The sequence below is a fragment of the Panthera uncia genome, chromosome A2 (genome assembly GCF_023721935.1).
Source record: "Panthera uncia isolate 11264 chromosome A2, Puncia_PCG_1.0, whole genome shotgun sequence".
Taxonomy (NCBI): Eukaryota; Metazoa; Chordata; class Mammalia; order Carnivora; family Felidae; genus Panthera; species Panthera uncia.
In genome coordinates this window covers 51,761,254-51,783,609 of record NC_064816.1, presented here as the reverse complement: position 1 = coordinate 51,783,609, position 22,356 = coordinate 51,761,254, and the positions used below count along the sequence as shown (strand labels likewise).

The following is a 22,356-nucleotide window of genomic DNA, read 5'->3' as shown; positions in this document are numbered from 1 at the left end:
AACTTTAGCCAAGGAGCGAAATGTTTCAGCATTCCTCTCTGGAAACTGCTTCCAGAGTTCACTTTGTTTTTGACCAAATGTGATATACTGCCACATCTAATCTTATGCCCCAGCTATGGCACCAAATAAATGATGTCTAATTTCCAAAAAACCAAATCCATCTTTAAGGAACCGGTAATTTACCCATAATAAAGATATTCAGAAAACTTGCTACAGATCCGTAAAGCCTGTTACCAAGGAGGCATTTGGGTAATGTTTCAGAACTCGGCAAATTCAGTGGGGGGAAAATGCATGGCACACCAACATTTGCATTTATAAGTTTGGGTCCTTTTAAGAGAAACAAAACTTCCCACCCAGAACATGATACCGCTTTAAACAGAATCATGACTACTCTTTTGTGGTGTTCAAGAAGTTATAAAGACTTGACTGGGTAAAGATGAAAAATCGAGTGTTGAGTTTGGGATATATTCCAATTTGTCCCTATTCTCTTAACACACTATTTTTGGACTCTACTTCTCTGGTCCAGTTCTTTACCCAATTATTGATAATCAGAGCAGCTGTAATTAATGAATATTCATTAAGGACTCCATACCTGAGTAAATTTCTTAATCTTTCTTCCCTTTTAATCCTTAAGACCACCTTGAGAAGTAGGTACTAACAATATTCCCAATTTGCACATGAAAAGGGAAACTGAGGAAATGACTTGCCCAAAGTCACACAGTTGGAAAATCAGAGATCAAATCTAGGTTTGACTGTGAAGGCCGTGCACATAACCACTGGGCCACCATTTGCCACCATTAGAGAAGATAAAGGAGAAAATAAAGATTGTGCCTCCATCGACATTCAAACAGGGAATGGAAATACATGTCATAAAAATTCGGATAAAATAAGGGTAAATGTTAAAAATGGCAATTTCACGCTTTCTCTTAGTGCAGCATTCCTTGATTTTCAAACAAAGCTTTCACGGCCTCCAGTCCCTGTTTTAGGGACTGCTCTCCAACCTGGGGGTGAGAACGGCAGCAGTCAGCCTATTTCTTCTTTCACTTCAGGAGGCTACAAATTCCCTCTCATAAAAATCACAATACCACCTTACAAACTTTACCCCTAATGAAGGAAATTAAGCACTGACATAACACCAATAGATGGCAATGTTGCTCAGTTTTGCAGAATTATGAACTGAGAATCCTTCCATTAAGTTTCTTTTATCATACCAGCTAAATGCTAACTGAAGGATGAGGAGAGTCAGCATTGGCACCAACTCTGCTTCCCAGAAGAGTTCTCCAGAACTGGCACCCCCACAATGCACCTCTTCCATCTCACGGTCTAGTGCTGCCCTGGGCACACATCTAGTCCTCATCAACCCTCAAGTAATGACTGACTGCTGGGCTCCTTTTCACTGCAAGGTCATAAAGTTAGCCTCAGGGTTAACTGATTTGAAAGTCTAAAATGATCCACCCAAAGCATTTCCCCAAGGCTTTCAGGGCATGCATGAATTACTCCTATAACCAGGAAAACCTAATAAACATTATTTGAGAAAAAACACACAATGGCCATTTCTGGCTCCCCTTGCACAGGAGGAGAAACTTCTCCCCATCCCCAGAGCTGTCTTCACTACTTTACCTCCAACTATTTTTCTGTCACCTCCTTCTCCTCCACTCTGTCACCTACCAGGGCATAAAATAGGCTTTACATTTCCTAGAGAAAACAATTATGGCAGTGCTTATACTTTTGGTTTATCTGAAAGAGGAAAAAGTACACACGCTTCATGCCAGACACTTTCATTTAGTCCACAAAACACACTCAGCATGCTGTGATCATTTCCATTTCACAGGTGAGGAAGCTAAGGTTCAGAGTGATATGGGAAGGCTCCCAAGGTCACCACTGTTTCCCTAGTGTAGACTTGGAATCTGGACCTAGGTTTTTCTAATGCCATTCTTCCTACTTTATCAGAATGTGCTACTTAAAAGTTAGGAAGAGGCGCACCCGGGAGGCTCAATTGGTTAAGTATCCGACTCTTGATTTCACCTCAGGTCATGATCTCATGGTTGGTGAGTTCGAGCCCCACAAGGGGCTCTGCAATATCAGTGTGGAGTCTGCTTGGGATTCTTTGTCTTCCTCTCTCTGCGCCCCTCCCCAGCTCTCTCTCAAAAATAAATAAATAAACATTAAAATAAAAGGAAGACTATCTACCTGTGTAACATTGTTTCTGAAAATGGAAAGATTCTAAACATCTTAAATGCTTGCAATCTTTCATTTTTTTAAAAGAGTGAATTACTTTGAAATTAAAAAAACCCACTACCTCTTAGTTTAACAGTTTCACAAATGTGCTTTTTCAGATCATATACTCCTACAGGATGTCTCCCTGTATTACACAAAGTGGTAGAAAGACTAGACTTTTTCAGCTTATATATAAAAAAAGTTAAGATTGAAGATAAATCAAGCATTAGATAACTCTCAATTTTAGAAATGGACCTCAGTTTCATGGAAGTTAACATTCATGGTATAATTATTTGAGTCTGTAATCAGATTTTTAAGAAATCAATTTAGTTGGTAAAATCACAAATGGGAGGTAGGTGGTGGGGAGAAGATAACTCATTTCTTTTCAACCTAAGTACTCCTCCACAAGGGGAAAACTAAGTTAAAAACCAATTCAAGTAAATAGCAACTTAAAAAAAAAAAAAAAAAAAAGAAAAAAGAAAATGAAAATGCTTTAAAAAAAAGGGCAAAAAAAAAAAAAAAAAAAGACGAAATCAAAATTTTATTCCACAAGTAACAATGACTTTTCAGACTTGTGTACAGACTATTCTAAAAAATGTAGGGAAACCTGAGCAGCTCAATCCTGGTTAAACTGCCTAAAACCACGTCCCATTCATGTTGGTTTAATCCCTGCCAATCCCTGTATGAATCACTTAATGGAACTGAGTCACCTTACAGGAGAACTTAGGCCAGTAGAGGCACAGACATCGGGATTTCCCCGCACAGTCTGGGAATGAGGTCAGAAAAATGTCAGTCTCTAAAACTGAAGCTAAGAGAATCAACATACCATAAGCGACTGCACAAATCACTGCCTTCAGATGATGGGTAATGGTGGTTCTTAAGACAGAAGAACTTCCTCTTGCCTCACCAAATGAATCAGCATAGCTGGAAATTACTGGAAGTCCATCACGAGCCAGGCATGGTACTAATAAGCACCTTGTAAAGGCCAAGCCACTTAATCTCCCAGCAAGCCTCTGGACATCATTATTATTTTTAAATTTTTTTTTTTTCTCATGGAGGTGAGATTCTTATTCCATAAACTTATTTTCAAGGGAAAGATTCTGCACTTAGTAGATTCAGTGTTGTGCAACCATCACCTCCACTTCCAAAACATTCTATTACCTCTAAAGGAGACTCTGGACCCACCAAACAGTTGCTCCTTAGTCCTCCCCCACTGACCCTGGGAACCACTGATCTGTGTTCTCTATGGATTTACCTATTTTGGACATATACCTGGAATCAAACACTATGTGGCATTTCTTTCACTTGATATGTGTTTGAGATCCATCCGTGTTGCACGTACCAGCTCTTCACTCCTTTTTGTGGCTGAACAGGATTCCCTTGTATGTGAAGGCTGAGAACATTAATTCTATTTTATAGATGAGGAAACAGGTTAAGATCACATGGTGAGTAAGGGGATGAGTTGGGATGCAAACCTGTGTCTGACTCCAAAGCATGTAACCACAGCCATCTTGTCATCCAGCCAAGGCCAATTAAAGAAACCAAGCAAGTGCTGACAACCAGAGTCTCAACATTTTAAAAATCCTGAAGACTGGGGCAACTGGGTTGGTCAGGAGGTTAAGCATCCAACTCTTGATTTCAGCTCAGGTCATATCTCAAGGTTTGTGGGTTTGAGCCTAGCGTTGGGCTGTGTGCGGACATTGCAGAGCCTGCCTGGGATTCCCTGTCTCCCTCTCTCTCTCTCTCTGCCCCTCCCCTGCCTGTGCTCTCTCAAAATAAATAAATATAAAATAAACTTAAAAAAAAATCCTGGTAACTGTAAGCTACTCAGTCTAACCTGAGGAGGTGGTGCCTTAAAGGCAGGGCAGGTTTGCAATACAGAACCATTTATTAGTGCCCTGTTGCTGCCCCAGCTGGCCCCACCTCCCAAGGGTGACCGACCTGTTCTAGCCATGGGTTCTTCAGGAGGCAGCATGAAGGTAATGCAGTTCACTGAGCCGACACTACAGCCCTTCTGGCCACAGAATAGCCCTCAGCTCTCGACTTGCTGTGCACAGGAGAGCTGAGCTACGACTGGTTCCTTTGTAGAAGGCTCACCCCATTACCCAGCCTTCAATAAAATTATCTCTGTGGAGACTAATTACAAGTTAAGAACCACACAACGCTTCCAGGTTTGTAAGTGGGGTCCACAGATGGTCCTCATGGAATCTGTGAACCTCCTGAAGATTATGCCAAAACCAGATGCATGAGCATGTTCCTGGTGGGGGCCCCAGGCTGCACCCCAACACCGAGGCAGGGGACCACCACCCAGATGTACCAGCACATACCAGGCCTGCCTGGAGTGTTGGGCAGCCTTCCTTTCTAACCTCCACTCAGGCCCTAATGGTGACGTATTTCTGACTTCACATGCTTTTCTAGGCTGGTGTCACTTTAGCTGTGGAGATCTTATAAAGGCACTAAATAGGACTGAGAGCTCTGGGGTCAAGTCCTCTGCTCGCACTCCATGGCGGTGGTGTGGGGTGGTCACGTCTCTGAGCCTCAAACCTTCGTCCTGTGGAGGCTCCCACCATTTGAAGTCAAAAGTCTGTTGTGTGATTCTAAGATTTATACCTTAGTATTTCATGATTTATGTTATTATTTTAAATGATACTATTTTTATTTTTAAATTTCAATTCCCATTTTCCATGTATTTGTAGTTGTTGAAATCAAATTGATTTTCTGTATTGGAAAAAAAGCCTATTGTGTGATAAGCAAGAACACAGGGGTCTGCCCCATCTTAAACTCTACTATCTGAATATCTGCTATACCTATTTACAAAAAAAAATGGTATATTGGCTATCCAAATACAAAACAATGAGTATAGGAGTCGTCAGCAAAATCACTCAAGTTGTGAGTGTCCGGACCACACGGCACGTGCTGGTCTTAGCTGACTGCTCCATGCTTGTGCTGTTTAGATGTGTGATGTATTGTCGCATCATTTCCCCCGCTGTATTAAGTAAAAACGTCTCTTATGGGACTGGAAAAGCCCAAGAAGAAAGTAGGTGATTTTTTTTTTTTTAAACTTTACTTATTTGAGAAAGAGAGAGAGCACGTGAGCAGGGCAGGCAGAGAGAGAGAGAGGGAAAGAGAATCACAAGCAGGCTCCGTGCTGTCAGCACAGAGCTCAGTGAGGAGCTCGATCCCACAAACCGTGAGATCATGAGCTGAGCTAAGATCAAGAGTTGGACACTGAACTGACTGAGCCAACCAGGTGCTATTAAAGTATGGGAGTTTTGGGGCGCCTGGGTGGCGCAGTCGGTTAAGCGTCCGACTTCAGCCAGGTCACGATCTCGCGGTCTGTGAGTTCGAGCCCCGCATCAGGCTCTGGGTTGATGGCTCGGAGCCTGGAGCCTGTTTCCGATTCTGTGTCTCCCTCTCTCTCTGCCCCTCCCCCGTTCATGCTCTGTCTCTCTCTGTCCCAAAAATAAAAAAAAAACGTTGAAAAAAAAAATTAAAAAAAAAATAAAATAAAGTATGGGAGTTTTAAAGGCCCAAGAAATCCCTTTATAAGAAAAAAAAATTAGAAGTGATAGTTCAGAAAGGTGGTCACATAAAAGATACAGTCTTGGCCAAGTATGTATTCCTTCTTTTTTGTGTATATATTTTTTGCACTGGGTAACAAAACAACTTGTAAAAAGTGCTAGTTCCACAAAGTTTCGCGGCGTTCTTGAGTGTGGCATGCTGTTATAAAGCCAGTGAAATTCTTGTATGGAGGGTGCATGGCCAGTCAGTGTGATGCTACTGAACACATGCTGGTACACTGGGCAGCTTAGACACCTTGGGAGAGCTGAGAGAGAGGATTTGGTGAAGAATTCCAGTTTTAAAGCAAATCTCGGAGGTTTGAGATTTAAGAACCACATAAAACATGCTTGGAAGAGAGTGGGTGAAGCAACTTCTGCTCTGTAAGGCGGCAGCATCTCCCCACTGAACCACAGCCATTTGTGAAGGTGGTTTTATCACAGAGCAAATTTCCAATCTTGCTGAACCTGAGCTTTTTTAAAAAAAAAACACATGCCATCTGTTACATTTATTTCAGAAGGTAAGAAAAAAGTGCCAGGACCTAATACATCTAAAGACAAGCTAATACTGCTTTTAGCTGGCAACTGTGAGGCTCATGTAACCCAAAACCTTTGCTGGTACATCATTCCAGAACCCCAGGGCCCTTGGGAAATGCTGAAGAGTGCATGGCCCACTGCAGCATGTTCAGACGGTGTACATGAAGGAGGAAAATCTTTCATACAAGGCTTGTTTAAAGATGGTGCTTTTGGACATCCTTCTACAGCTTTCGTTTATAAGTAGTATCTGTGCAGTCTTGTGGCTTTTCTACATCTTTACTGTAGCCTTTACATGAAGAAGTCACCACAACCTTGAAGGCACATTAGCAGATGATAAGCAGGTGATGTGGGTGCTCACGGGCTGACAGAACTGTGATGAAGGATTCACAGAAGAGTTTTTACCATCAAGGCATATGACGCACTGATCAGGTATGGAGAGAAGTGTCACCACAAATGACAGATGAAATGGGGAAAAAAATAGTGCCTGAAATTTTTGCTGACTTTCAGGGTTTTAAAAAAGTGATGTTTGAAAGCCAAGTCTCTGACTTTGCTAAGAAGCCTGGTGAGAGCAAAGCGGGTAGTAAAAATGTTGAGCTACTGGTATCGCTAACGTACAGCAAAAAGGCATATTACTGAGAGGCTCTTTCAAATTGGTAATCATATTGGTCTGCATCGGAGGGAAAAAGAGGAGCTCCCTTATTTCAATGCCAAATCTTCAAAATGTAGATCATGCGGATCTAATGCTTCTGTTGCAAGAGCAGGATCATGACGTGAACAGAAGCACCATGTTCAAAAACGACATCAGGTGGAATCTCAGGCCGCCGGAAGCTCCAAGACCACACGTCACAGGAATGCAAACATTCCAGCTCTCACCGTCCACTTCTGGGGTATGCAGTGTCAAAGAGAAGACTGCCATTGTCTTGAATTTGGACACTGGACGAATCTCACACACCTGTTTCCCTCAGGCTGTCACTGGTTTCCCTCCTGCTCATCTTCCCCTCCACCCCTGCTGCCCTGCAAAACCTTGACTGGTATGTAACCAATTTGAAAAAGGCTTTGTTTACTGAGTTTTACTAAATGCTAACTGCATTCATTATGTATCCTCATACATTATTTCACTACCTATTTTTATTTTACAAACAAGTTCACTGAAGCAAGATGCAATTTTTATCTAATACTGTATAACACTGTGGTGTACTGGACACAAATGTGCCCATCAGTGAGCTGAGAGTTAATGATTAGGTGATGACGTTTTTGAAAGGCTTTACGATACAGAAATCCTGGACAGATAATAAGTGGATTTTCCAGGGTTGAGTAATTGGTTGAAGTTCTTAGAAAAGATGAGACACATCATTTTTTCCATTTAACATATTGGCACACAGAGTCTTATAATCCCCAAGTCTCCTTTCTGGCACACTGTCAGGAACACACTGGATGTGAGTAATGAGATGCGTAGAAAAGAGTTTGGGAAACTGTACCGTGTCACATAAATGTAAACTACTGTCGTTGTCAGGTAAAATCAGAGAGTAACAGAATTTCCCTGTAGCTGGAAGAGTCCTCTTGGAACTCATCTAGTCCAATGTGCTTACTGAATAGGTGAGGATGCGGGCCCACAGACGAGAAATTCAGGATCAGTCAGGGTCAGTGACTTACTCAAGAACAGAATCTGAAGGCCAGCAGAGGGCTCTTTGTTCTCCCCTGTGTCATTTTATCTTTTAAAATACTAATTGCTTTTTGGTGATGGGGGGGGACATGCCCTTTAGAACTTTTCACTTACTGGGCGATTATAGTAAGAGGACTTTTTACCTCACACAGAACTTGGCTTACTGTAGGACACTCAACAGTATTTGTTGGTAAATCAGAATTCTGAGGTTGAATTGTTAAAGTTCGTCTTGGTCACTTCTCTCTCGTGAAGAAACCCAACGGCTTAGAATCACCTCCTGCAACCAATCAAAATAAAAAGGTGACTGAAAGTTTCAACATCAGAAATGAAAGAACATGCTAGGTGTGTGACATCACAGTAACATTTCACAAAGAGTTGTCTGTATAATGATGACACCTGTTCCTATTCCTTGTTACTGAAACATCTGGAGAAAATGTACACACCTTATACGCAAATACTACCTACCGTAATCACACAAAGATTTTAAAAGCTAAATGTGCCTTGGCCTTGGTATCCCACTGGGACATTTCAGGAAAAGGAATCTGAAAGCTAGCACGAGAACCAAATCTGAGATGTATCCGGGTATGCATCTGGTGTATCCGGGCTGGCACTGAGAAGGGAGAAGTGGATCTGGGCTGGCATTTTAGGAACAGCTAACCGAGTGGGCACAGGCAAGACAAACTGGATGGATGAGGCACTGAGGCCGGGGAAGCCGAATGGTGACTGGTGGGGCTGTAGAGGGACCGGGTGGTGTGAACAAGGAGATGGGGTGCAATGTTAGAGATGAAAGAGGACGAGGACGGCTGCATGTGGGGGAGGAGTCACAGCAGACAGGCAGTTACTTGCAGAAATAGCGAGTAACCCTGGGGGACAGCATGATGAATGTGGCAGTCTTGCCAGAGAAAAACTCTCCAGGAAGACTGGGAACTGGGAGAGGCTTGGCTGGGCGGTCCCAGGCCGCCTATGAGAGCAGTTTCAGCTGAATGGTGGGGATGGAAGCCAGATGACACTGCAGGTAAAGCAGTAGCAGGAGTTAAAGGGGACTGAGAGCAGGCTCAGCGGGGAGAGGGCCTGTGGGGGCTTCCTGTTACCAAGGCAAGAGGTTTTCCTTTCTTTTCTTGGGACCACGTGGTCCAGAGGACATAATACAGTGGATACGGTCTTTAGGATGCCATGAACTTGTCTCTGAGTTTACCTACCTGAACTTTGATTTGTTTCATACACTCTGGTGACTCCATCTCTTTGTCAGTCATGGTAGAGGGTTTAATCAAATAGCACAGCATAAGTTCCTATTGAGAAACAAAGAACAATCTCCACATCCCACACAATAATAATATAAATTTGGGTGCGTGATCAGGAAGTGCAGGCAGTCTCCATTCCCTCCCAATGAGTGCTCCTGGAAACTCACAAAGCATACCGGTTTCCTCCAGGAACACGAATGGGCCCGGGATCTAACTAAGGACCAGGCCCATACAATGGGTGTAAAAATACTAGAAACAGTACAGATTTCCTATTTCTAAAAGATAAAGCTATTTTTTACAGGCTAAACCTAAGCAGTTTCACCTGCAGACAAGGCAGTTGCCCCCTGGCCTCTGCTGGGCCTTCTGGTGTCACCTCCCACAGCGCCTCCAGCAGCAGTGGGACAGACTCAGAGGGGCTCACTGTCTGTGTTTGGTTAGCAAGTTATTGAGTAACAGAGAACACACAAAGCTTTCATCCTTAGTAGTCCTGGGGTAAGATGAAATTTCCCTTCTATCTTGACGGGAGCAGGATATGGCAGAAGACAAGTCCGGCAGTCAGATGACTCTGGGTCTGAATCCCCATTCTGCATATAAGCTGCATGATCTTGGGTTTGTCCCTTAACATCTCTGACTCTGATTCCTCACTCTTAGGGATAAGGATACCGACAGGGTGGTGACAAAACATGTACAGTGTTTAGCTATAAATACTAATATCCTTCCTCTCGCTTCAAGAGATCTGCTAGCTTTGAAAAGAAATCAATGTTTTGACTCCTTTGTGAACGTGTGTGAGTAACTTTTGAGCGTGTGTTGACGGCAGGCCTGGGAAGGGAGGCAATGCCCACCAACATCAATCACTAGGGATCTTTGAAGCTCAATTCGTGGTGCTCAGTACCAGAGGGTAGGGGCAGGGAACACGAGAAGAGGTCAGCTTCTAGCCCCCCACCTTTTTAGAACTTCACTGGCAGGAACACTGTGAAGTTCCTACAGATGACTTTTATGATTCTACTACATTTAAGAAAAAAAATCCAAGCATTTAAATGACTTGTGAATGCCAAAGCTGATGTCGTTACCTTGGAGACATTAACTGAAACTCTGCTCAAGGCAGCCAGTGACCTCCAGCTGAAAGGTCTGCGAAGAGAGCCCTCAAAATGGTCGTCGACTAATTCAATAATGACAGAATAACTGGAAGACACACAGAGGGCATTAAAAAGCATGAAATCAACCTCTTTAAAAAGAATAATGCTTGTTCTACCAAACAAAGATACAGAAAATAAAACGTACATCATCTCCTCCTAAATTCTCCTACAACGTTATTGGGAAAAATATTAATGAAAAACTCCTACTTTAAATTACAAACTTTCAGGCTGATCTCAACAGTGACAAGGAGAGAACAGAAATACTTTACCTGACGAGAAAGCTGTGAATTCATTCAACTGTTTAGATACTCACTGATATTAAGATGAACAATTACTGCATAGAGTAACTGAATGTGTAATACTAAAACATATTATAACCTATTTATTACTATGTACATAGTACACCATTAGTGTATAAAGCACAGTTGCAGAGCATCTATTCCTAACAGGCCAAGAGAAACATGATTGTAATTGTTTCTGTGGCACAGGAGGTCACTGGAGGTCAGAAATTTCCTCCTGTCCTTTGAAGCCATTACCTTACTTAAAAAATCATCACAGGGGCACCTGGGTGGCTCAGTTGGTTGAGCATCCGACTTCGGCTCAGGTCATGATCTCACGGTTCATGAGTTCGAGCCCCATGTTGGGCGTGCTGCTGTCAGCCTGTCAGCACAGAGCCCACTTTGGATCTTCTGTCCCCTTCTCTCTGCCCCTCCCCCACTTTACACTCTCACTCAAAAAATAAATAAAACATTAAAAAAAAAATCACTCCAAACCTTGCATGGTAAAATGGAGGGCCTTTTCGATACAACACTGCAAAGAAAAAGAAAGAAAATGTATAACCCCTTAAAATCAAAATCTTACTGTATTGATGTTTTCTCTTCTCCAAAGAGCTATAAATACCCAATTATCTGTACATGGGTAATGTGCAAAATGTCCAGTGGTCTACTTTTAAAACCCAAACTGTTTTTCTACCCCCTTGGAACAAAATGCAATTAATAAAGCAAATCTGTGGCCAGGACTCGAACATTCTCATCCCACCCTCACCCCACAAATGAAATCCAAACTGAAATACAAGTGATTTTTGTCTTGCCTCTTGTCTTACAATCTCCAGAGTGAGAATGTGAAATAATGTCACAACATGTGAAGTTCATATAATAACACTTTGTTATTAATTTCTCATCAGTGTAATTCAAAGTGCCTGAGCTACTCTGGCTAGGTACAAGTTGACTTGAGTGTTGGTACCAGAGATGAGTAACCATACGTGCCACTTGTGGAGATTAGTCTGCCCTACTAATTTAATCTATGGAGCTCAAAAGCCAGTGCCCAAAAGAGCCTGGAGCAGGGACTCTGCCACGTGGACTCTGGAACTGTGCACGGAATCCTGCAGAGGCATACAGTCTGTGGTGGGGAGTAGCTATCTGTTCATCAAACCTATTTCTCCTCTCTTTCCAGGCACATGGCTAGACCCTGTCTCTCAGTTTCCCAAGCAGAAAGCCTGGCCCATAAAACCCTTCCATGCACCAATTGTGTGTTTATTCCTTTTTAAAGGTGACCTTGAAAGCCATGTGGTGAAGGCCATGGAGCCACAAGGAAGCAACCTGGGCTCCTGAAGCACCTTTGGGAGTCGATTGGCCCACCACTCAGAGATACTGGTTTTGAATTTCACGTGCAATGAAATTGTTAGGCCTCTGAGATTTGGGGTTTATATGTAACTATAGCTATAAAAATTACCTTTACTAATACACAATTACATCTGTAAGCTTGTGGCCAGTGCAAATCAAAGCAGAAAAACTTTTTATCCATTGAAGAATTGGCAGAATTTTCCTTTTTGGCCGTAACAGTACTGTAGCTAATCCCATTTCCCTAAGGCTCAGCAAGCTCAGAGCCAACTTTACAGCCTCAGTTAGTAACCGTGTAGGATCCTAGAGACAATACAGCAACCCTTCACCTACAGTACATTTTCTAGGGTCACATTTCCTTTTTATTATTTTATTTCCTATTTAAAGTATATTTAAAGGATTTGGCAAGCAGCTCAAATTCACTGTATAAGGGCACAAATTTAAGTAAATACCCCAACATACAATCCTCAATGTTTTGAGACGCAGTGGAAAGAAACCACGTACTGGAAAAAACTTGAATTCAGGAGTTTTGTTTCCTGTCCAGTCTCTGCCATTCTTGGAGGTGTGACTCCAAACAAGTTACTAATATCTCTGAGCCTCAGTGTCCAGAATTACAAAATGAAGAACAAGGGGAAATTGGGACCTTTTCTAGCCCTCAAATACCATTATTTATGATCAGGCACACATCTTAAATCTCATGTGCATCTGGAACACTGGAACATTCACAGCTCGAAAGCAGCTCTTACCTACAGGTTGGGTCACTTCAGATGACTGATGATGATGGTATAGTTTAGAAGTTAAAAGCATGAACACTGACATCAGACAGACTCAAGTTCAAGTCTTAGCAGTATCAAGACGACATGATGACGCCCTGTGTTTCAACTTCCTTATTATAAAAAACCTGGCGTAGTGACTGAATGTAGAGGCATTGACATGGTGGCTGGCATAAAGTAAGGGTTCAAAATGTTACCTAGGATAGTAATCATCATGATGACAGCATATTCAGAGGGAAAAGTAAAATTGTTTTTACAAAAATGCCTCTCAAGCAGAAAGATGAAAACTTTGGAAGTCTAAGAAATCCTGGGCATTCAAAAATAAAGTCTGAAAGAACGGGGAAATGAAGGGAAAGCTCCTTCTTTTAAGTGAACGTCAGAGATGGCGTGTGGAAGGAACGACAGAATTACAAAATAATGATTAGTGTAAGAAATTAATTCGGGCAACTGTTGTAATTATCAGGGAACCAGATACGCACAGTCTCACCCTACACATTACTTGTTAATTACAAAAGGAAAAATGTAATTTTACAACAGACATCTGACAATGGTCACTTCGGCCACGTGATCATACAGTGGGACAGCCTGATGTTAAGTACCTCCTGATGGGCACAATAAATACACAGAGAACCCATGCATGCTGAAGAATGGTGAGATGGAGTCTAATGATGAGGAAACAATCGAACATATCTAGAATGTGGGATATCCTCTAGGAGTTTTCAAGAAAACTCAGTATCATGAAAAACCAACAAGGTAGAGAAACCGTTTTAGATTTAAAAAAGCTAAAGAGGCCGTAGTGGGGTGAATCGTGGCCCCCAAAAGGTACGTTTACATCTTAATCCCTAAATCTGTGAATGTGGCCTTATTTGAAGAAGGTTCTTTGCAGAGACTGGAGTGATAAGCCAAGGGATGCCAGGTGCCACTAGAAACACTATAGACAAGGGACCGAGTTCCCCTACTGTCTCTGGAGAGAGAATGGTCCTGTGAATGTCTGGTCTCCAGAACTGTGAGAGAATAAGTTTATGCTGTTTTTCTAAAAAAAAAATTTTTTTTAATGTTTATTTATTTTTGAGAGAGAGACAGAGCGTGAGCAGGGGAGGGGCAGAGAGAGAGAGAGACAGACACAGAATCCGAAGCAGGTTCCAGGCTCTGAGCCATCAGCACAGAGCCTGACGTGGGGCTCAAACCCATGAACTTCGAGATCATGACCTGAGCCAAAGTTGGACACTTAACCAACGAGCCACCCAGGCGCCCCAGTTTCTGTTGCTTTAAGCCCCCCACTCCAGTATGTGGTAATTTATTATGGCAGCCATAGCAAAATAAAAGAGAAACCTATAATACCAAATGTGGTAAATGAACTGTGACTAGAGCTGGTACTGAAAACAAAAACGACCTCCCCCCGCACAGCCACAAGACTGTGTGGACAGTAGAAGAAAATTTAAATTTTCTGATATTTTGGTGATATTGAAAAATTCTAGGGGCGCCTGGGTGGCTCAGTTGGTTAAGCATCCAACTTCGGCTCAGGTCATGATCTCATGGTTTGTGGGTTCAAGATCATGCTGACAGCTCAGAGCCTGGAGCCTGCTTCGAATTCGGTGTCTCCTTCTCTCTCAAAAATAAAATAAATGTTAAGAAAAATTAATAAAGAAAAAAGAAAATTTCTAATTTCTGTTGGGTATAGTACGGTATTACTGTTATGTAGGAGAACGTCCCTATTCTTATGAGCTGCATGCAGAAATACTAAGGCTTATATGCGCAGATGTGGAAAATGTTAAAGTATTTAAAAAATTTGACTAGAAAAGAAGCCAAGAGAGTGGTTCAGGAAAGAACCAAAAAGGGAGACGGAAGAAGGTGCACCTCCTTGTTCTGTGAGGAGTACAGAGGAGCTGCTCTAAAGCCTCTCCCTGGCTCAGTCTCTAGGTGGGGCGCCATGCCCAGGACGGTTCCTCTGGGCTCTGGGAATCCTGTAACTCTGTTGGCTTCTAACAGCTCCCGTCATTCCACTTGTCCTCTGACTTCTAATTTGCAGGCAGCTGCGAAATCACATGACCGAACTTAGTCAATGCAAATCCAAAACTGGAGTGTATGGGAAGGAGGCTTGGGAGTAACTAGATCTTAAGTTACATCAACCAGTAGCTGCCTGCGTCAGAAAAAAACAAAAAATCTACACCTTGAGTTGGATTTTCGCTTTCTGGCTGGCAGAGAAGTACCACTCCGTGGAAGTACACGGAGCTCGGACCCAGACAGAGCTAATCTCTGCACCTACTTGCTGTGGGACCCTTGGCAACTCCCTTGACCCTTTTAAACAGTAATTTCCTCAGCGCATTATAAAAGGAGGTGAATGTCACACGCCTCACAGGAGTATGAAGAGTAAATAAGACGAGGGAAGAAAAGCACCAAGGCAAGGTGCCCAGTTGCCATAAGAGTCAGCAGCTATGGGAGCTTCTGGGTGGGGAATATAAGGAAAGGCTCCCACTTGGTTTCTAGTCTAGTTTTCATCAGTGGGTGATCAAGGTCAAGTAGCTCAGCAGCTGCACTTGATTTGAGATCCATATCACTAGCTCGAGTACCACTCCTAGAATGAAATGTGATTGACAAGATTTATTCAAGGGAAGAGTTTCCCTGATAAGATGTGAATTTCATAAGGGCCCTTTGTCATGAGTCATTACCTCTGTAAACAGAAACAATGGTCAAGAGAGGATGTCCTGGGTTTAACCTGTCTTGGCAGTTCTAGGGTATGTGTGATTAGGTCATCAACCCTCAAAATAATATTGCTAAAAAACAGCAGCCACGGAGGAACTGTGCCCAAAGAAGAGGTAAAGTTTAGGAAACCGTGCCTCTTTTTAAATTTTGTGGGTTTTTTTTTTTTTTTTTTTTGAGAGAGACACAGAGAGAGCAAGCGAGTGAGCTTGTGTGCATGAGTGAGGGGGTGAGGGGCAGAGAGACAGAGAGAGAAAGCTAGATATCACAACTGTGAGATCATGACCTGCGCTGAAATCAAGAGTCAGATGCTTCAACAACAGAGCCACTCAGGCAACCCTACTTTTTCTTTTTCTTTCCTTCTTCTTTTTCTTCTTCTTCTTTTTTTTTTTTTTTTTAAAGATTTTAAGTAATCTCTATACCCAATGTGGGGCTTGAACTCACATCCCCAAGATCAAGAGTCACATGCTCTCCCAACTGAGCCAGCCAGGCACCCCAGCAAGCTGTTCCTCTTATCCCAGGCTAGCACTGCTTGTGAACCTCTGCTAAAGCAGGAAATGTGAAGACACCCTTCATGTTGCTGCTGGGCCAGAGACCTGGTCTCAAATTAATTATACAAGCAGCCTGAAGTTACATGATATGACCCAGCTGTGGCAAAGGCCTCTGGGGAGTTGGAAAATAGCAGTTGTTTCATTTCTTTTAAAAAAACATCTGTCCTTTCAACCATCCCCATAAGGCAGTTTTGGTTTTAAAATTACTCTTCATTCAAAAATATGGCTTAGTATTGAAAATACATGAGATAAGGTATGCTTAGAAGGCACTCAACATAGGCTCCTGTCCCCTGCAACTTTTTTAGTTTTTATGAAGATGTTTTAAATGTGTGTGTGTGTGTGTACGTTATGGTGTTATCCATGTTATATGATGAGCAAAAGGAAACTCAGAGAGAAGTAATTTGCTTGAGGTCACACAGTAAAGAGGCAGAGCTGGCTATGAACCCAAAGAGCTCTCTTTACTAGCCCCCTGCCACTTCTCAATGTGTCCCTGCAGACTTCTTGACTGGAAAGTTCTAATTCAAGTTTCACTCCTACAACGAAAAAGCTGAAGAAGACCTGCCAAGTGTTTACACTGAGTGGCTACTCTTACAGGAGTATGAAAAGGAGAACAGGGCAGGAAGCCAAGGAAGGAAAATGGGCACATAACTTATTTAAACATAGTGAACTGTGGCCAACACAATTACATGGAAACCTAGCAAACTAATCTCAAGCTAATCCTGATCATTCGTGTGGTAACCCTGAGTTAGGATATCTGTACCTGAAATCCAGCCGTGGAACAAACAAAAGGAATCATTTATCTTAGAGGAATAGGAAATTCTTAACCTTTATTTTGAACTGCAGACATGTTCCCTCCCCGCTTGAGAATTTAGTGAAAGGTTCAGACTCTTGACCCATAACAACACACCAATCTAAAACACAGTATTTTATATTGTGCTGGGGTTTCGTGAAGACTATCCTATGATTCCAGGTTAAGCACAGTTTAGAGCATTCAAAGATTTAAAAGAATGAATTGGCTTTCTTTGGGTATTTAAAAAGGCTCAAAGCATTTGGAAGGACCATATGACACAGGTCAAAAGACCTCAGGGGCCATGACTTCTTAGAAGACCTTTCAAATATATTGACATTTTTTGTCTGAACCTCACAAGTAATTCTGAAAAGCATCCAGGAAGCACCCTCACTTGGGAGGTAAGGAAAATGAGTTTGAGGGACTTGGCAGTGACACTAGTGCTGGGCACAGACCCTAGGATTTATGCCCACTGACCCGGGCCTGTGGCTTTGGGAGCTACTTACACAATGACAACTCTAAATTTTTATCTGAAGGCTGTCCTATGCTCTAGAATCATCTATTTTACAGTATCTCCACTGGACTTACTTAATATGTCTAAAATACGAATCCATGTATGTAAGCATTATCCCTGATTCCTCTTAAATGAAACTCCTACATCCATTCTGTCTGCAGGGTTGGTTGGGCTCAGCTTCCCTAACAAAGTCTATCTGCTTCCATTTTTGCCCCCTGCCCTCCATCCCACAGTCTACCAGTAACAGAGGAGACAGAGAGTTCTATTCATTTAAGTCACTCCTTTGCTCAAACTCTCCCAAGACTTCTAATCACCAGAATAACAACCGGGCCCTACATAATCTGCCCAAGCTTAATTTGCAGACATCACCTCATGTAACTCTCCCCCGGGATCTCTAAGTACTAGATACACTACCTTTATGCTGTTCCTGAGACTTTCCTGCCTCAGGGCCTTTGTGCTTGCTATTCACTCTGTGCCTACCATGTTCTTTGCTCTTCCCCTGGGATCTCTAAGTTCTAGACACCCTGTTTTTATGTTGTTCCTGAAACTGAGCTCATTCCTGCCTCAGGGCCTTTGCACTTGCTGTTCACATTGAGCCTACCATGTATTTCTCCAGATTCTCAAGTAGCCTGTTCCCTACTGTGGTCACATTTTGCTTGTTTTGATCACATCTTTTCAGAGCCTTTTCCTAACTTTCCTGACTTTCTATCCCTCTACTATGTTTCATTTTTCTTAGTATTTAATAGTCCCTGAAATTAGATTATATATTTACTTGTTTGCTTATTGATCTCCCCAGCCAGAATGTACGCAGCTCCATCAAGGCAGCTCTGTGTTTGTCTCATTCACCTCTGTCTTCCTGGTACCTAACAAGACCTGGCTCACAGAAGAGTCTCCGTAATGATCTGTTGAATGAAGTGCTCATCTGGTCCAAAAGCCTTACTTTAAGATAAGAAGATGCAGTTTCTAAGGGCCTGGGCTCCAGAAAAAGCCCAGCTCCGTAAGTAACTGGTCCTGGAAACTATTAGGGGCAAATGACCCATTCTCTCACAACTGCAGTCTCTCTATCGGAAAAATTAGAATAATAAGAGTATCCTTTGCTGCTTTAGGGATTAAATGAGATAATGAATTTTAAAATGTTTGACACATAGTAGATGCTCAACAAATGGTAGCTGTGATTATTCTTCTAATTCTGTGATTATTCTCATTTGCTAGATGTGACAATGGAGGCCTAGAGGATGAGGGACTCCCCAAATCATAGGAGTGAGTGGCTAATGAGAGGAGGGGGCAGAGCTGTAAAACTCTCTTCTCAGATTACAGAGTGGTGAGAGAAAAAAACCTGAACACTTAGGCCTCCAGGTTTCTATCCCGGGCTTGCCCCTTAGACTTCCTTTCCACTCTTCCTGGACAAACCCTCCACTTCAATCCAAATATTCTTACCTAAGCCAGAAGGAAAGCATCATCTTAGAAAAAAATGAGCAACAGTACATATAACCAATTCAGTTTTCACCCTGGGATCTGCTGCGAACCTTGGTTCTCGCACCTACCGAGTCAAGAATTACTTACGTAAATCTGTCCCATACTTCAGTCCCACTTTGGGAACCCAGCCCTTGCTTCGGAAGTAATGGTATGCCATGTACGTAGTCCTGAATGTGGGCTGAACTATAGGGAAAGCTTTCCAGAGCTTCAGGATTGTTAAAGGCTCCTAATATTAAAAAAAAAAAAAAAAAAGAGGGGCATGATTATGTATGTGTTCACTCATCATTCAGCCAGTGAACGGACATCTACACTAAGTGCGGAGTGGAAGCAGGGAACACGGTACCCACAACGGAGGGACTTAACAGAAGATCTAGGCCCATGCTGTCCAGTATGGCAGCATCAGATATAAGCCCGAAGGGAGATGTGCCTCAAGGGGAAAATACACATTGAATTTCAAAGACTTGGTAGGAAAACAAGAAAGTAAACTATCTCAGTAAGTTTGGAAATGTTGAGTTAAACAAATCTTGCAAATAATATAAATTAGTTTCACCTTTTTTCTTTTACCTCCCCCACCCACCCTTATTTTTATGAGACAGAGAAAACATGTGCACATGTGAGCTGGCAGAGGGGCAGAGGCAGGGAGAGGGGAAGGGGGAGGGGGGAGGGAGAGAGAGAGAGAGAAAGGGAGGGGGGAGAAAGGGAGAGAGAGAAAATCTCAAGCAGGCTCTATGCTCAGAGTGGTTCCATGCTTGATCCCATGACCCAGAGATCATGACCTGAGCAGAAACCAAGAGTTGGATGCTCAACCGACTTATCCACCCAGGCGCCCCTTTTTTTCTAGCGGCTACTAGAAAATTTTAAAAAGGACCCACATGGCTCCCCTCTGAGGCTTGTGTTTACTTCTGTCAGAGAGCACTGGTCTGGAGGACCTGGGAAAGGCTGCCCTGAGACAGCAACATCTGAGATGAGGAGGAAGTAGCCGAATGGAAGGGGATGGTGGGAAAATTGGGGGAGGTGGGGTGGCTGTGGAAGAACACTCTGGGCAGAGGGACGAGTGCGTGCTGCGAGCTCGAGTGTGACAAATCCACCAAAGCCACAAGGCAGCATGTTCCAAACATTTCACAGACCCAAGAGAGTAGCTACTGTATGTCAGGCCACATTCAGAAAAGCCAAAATGTAATTTTGTAAAAGCTTAAAAAAAAAAAAAAGACGCTTCATTTAGTCCTTGAAACTGGAGGGTGTGTTATCTCATGGCACAAATGAGCAATCCAACAGCTTCAAAGGGCATTTTGTTCCTAATGGAGGATGTGAAGAGACCAAGAATGGCTTGGTTCAGAGAACATTCAATTTTTTGGATGGTTTAGGGCTCAGTCAATGAGACTTGCTCAGTTTGTCTCAGCCTAAGATTTAAAATCCATAAATATGAGCTACACGTTTTTTTCCTTTCCTTATTCTTTTTTTTTGCAGTTGTTCCTAAGATAGAAAATCCATACATATGTGGCCTTTATTTTTTATTTTATGTATTTACTTTTGAGGGAGAGAGAGAACGCAAATGAGCAAAGGGCAGAGAGAGAGAATCCTAGGAGGGGGAGAGGGAGGGGGAGGGAGAGAGGGAGGGAGGGAGAAAGAGAGGGAGAGAGAGAGAAAGAGAAGCAGGGCTCACCTGAAGCAGTGCTCATGTTTTGCTCAAAGCAGGGCTGATGTTCACCAGAAGCGGGGCATGAGCTCACCCAATGTGGGACTCAAACTCATGAACCATGAGATCATGACCTGAGCCAAAGTCAGATGCTTGACAACTGAACCACCCAGGCACCCCTATGCGTGGCCTTTCAGTCCTAACGCAAGGAAACAGTTGGCCCTCCTCTAACAAGAAACAGTCTTTCAGGGAAGGTTGAACTTTCGATATGGCTAGCCCATCAAGTTTCAGAGGCTGAGGATTCTATGTAGCAGTGGAATGTTCTGGCAGATTTTGGCTAAGGCCCAGGAGAGGAGGCAAAGGTGGGCTAAGAATGGCCACCACCTGAGAAAATGAATCACCCATCAGCCGACATCTGTTTCCAAACCACTGGAATAGTCGTGAAAAGAATTTATATAATTAGAATTTGAAGAATGATAAAATTATGCACTCCCAGGTACAGAACAAAATATACGGTCTCTGTCTATTATTCTGCTTACCTTTCTCTTTTTAATTTTAATTTCATTTGAATGATTTTGAATAGGTATTATATTCACATGCATAGAAGTGTCCAGTGAAGTCTCCCCTTCTATCTGTGCGCCCGGCCTCCAATGCCTCCACCAGAAGGTAAGCCGTGGTACCAGCTTCTTGTGGGACTTTCTAAGGGCAGCAGGCTACAGTATAGAATCACGGCTTTGGGAATACCTTGACATAGCTTCAATTATTAGCTCTAACCAGACTAGCTGTGTGACCTTGGGTGAGTTACTTACTTCCTTTGAGCTTCAGTTACCTTATCTGTAGAATTCTTACCAGGCAGAGGCAAGGATTAGGTACTGCAGGTAAGGTACCCAACACACAGCTTTTACCGAAGTAAGTGCTAAACACGGACAGTTTCAACTTTTGTTGCTAATTTTTAGTACTTTTCTGACACAGATTTCCTGATCATTATTTAAGATATTGATCTTCTCCTAGTCTCTGGGAATGAAATCGAATCTAAAAGAGTCAAAGCTGGCTTTTGCCTTAATAGTCCCAATTCAGGACCCAAAGCCCAAATGTAGAAAAAAAATCTGATCCAATTTTACTGGGTGAAAGTAGGCACGTTTGTATTACAGCAATGTGAAAATTACTACAAGCTGCTTTCAACACCAGGAAAAAATATTTTTTTTAATTTTTTAATGTTTATTTTTGAGAGAGAGAGAAAGAGCGAGCAAGCAGGAGAGGGGCAGAGAGAGAGGAAGACACAGAATCTGAAGCAGGCTCCAGGCTCTGACCTGTCAGCACAGAGCCCACATAGGGCTCAAACCCATGAACCGTGAGATCATGAACTGAGCCAAAGTTGGACGCCTAACCAATTGAGCCACTGAGGCGCCAGGAAAATTTTAAGTGGACTGTATCTAAATAAGACATCTTACCTTCTCATAGTAGATGCTTAGACATCCTAGAGCATAGACCAGGAAAAAGGCCTAAAAACAGAGCAAGCAGAAAATGCTCATTAGAAACTGTCCCACATTCTTGAGAAGTTATTTTACAGACTGATTTCTCTTTGCCTCAAGTACAAACTAACATCCTTAAATCATCTTCAAAATGGTGACAAATTTTTAACATAAATGATTCATGCAAATTTAAAGGATTTAAAAAACATCTAAGAAAATATAAAAGTCACAAATTGGTTAAAAATCAATTAAAAAAGCATTTGTATGAGGGCGCCTGGGTGGCTCAGTCGGTTAAGCGTCCGACTTCGGCTCAGGTCATGATCTCACGGTCCGTGAGTTCAAGCCCCGCATCGGGCTCTGTGCTGACAGCTCAGAGCCTGGAGCCCATTTCAGATTCTGTGTCTCCCTCTCTCTCTGCCCCTCCCCTGTTCATGCTCTGTCTCTCTCTGTCTCAAAAATAAATAAACGTTTAAAAAA

At 42.6% G+C, this 22,356-nt stretch overlaps 1 protein-coding gene across 2 annotated transcripts in view; it reads right to left on the bottom strand.

Annotated features, from left to right (window-relative positions):
• Positions 1-5,730: 5,730 nt before the first annotated feature.
• The window catches only part of TSEN2 (tRNA splicing endonuclease subunit 2), a 49,576-nt gene continuing 32,950 nt past the window's right edge, over positions 5,731-22,356 (bottom strand). For both annotated transcript variants that reach the window (XM_049642741.1, XM_049642743.1), the window contains 6 exons: positions 21,859-21,909; positions 18,859-18,997; positions 11,125-11,161; positions 10,286-10,397; positions 9,174-9,263; positions 5,731-8,251 (listed from right to left, as the gene is read on the bottom strand). In XM_049642741.1, the coding sequence (XP_049498698.1) occupies positions 8,192-8,251; positions 9,174-9,263; positions 10,286-10,397; positions 11,125-11,161; positions 18,859-18,997; positions 21,859-21,909 (489 nt within the window). In that variant the 3' untranslated portion in view covers positions 5,731-8,191. The remainder of the gene's footprint in view (positions 8,252-9,173; positions 9,264-10,285; positions 10,398-11,124; positions 11,162-18,858; positions 18,998-21,858; positions 21,910-22,356) is intronic.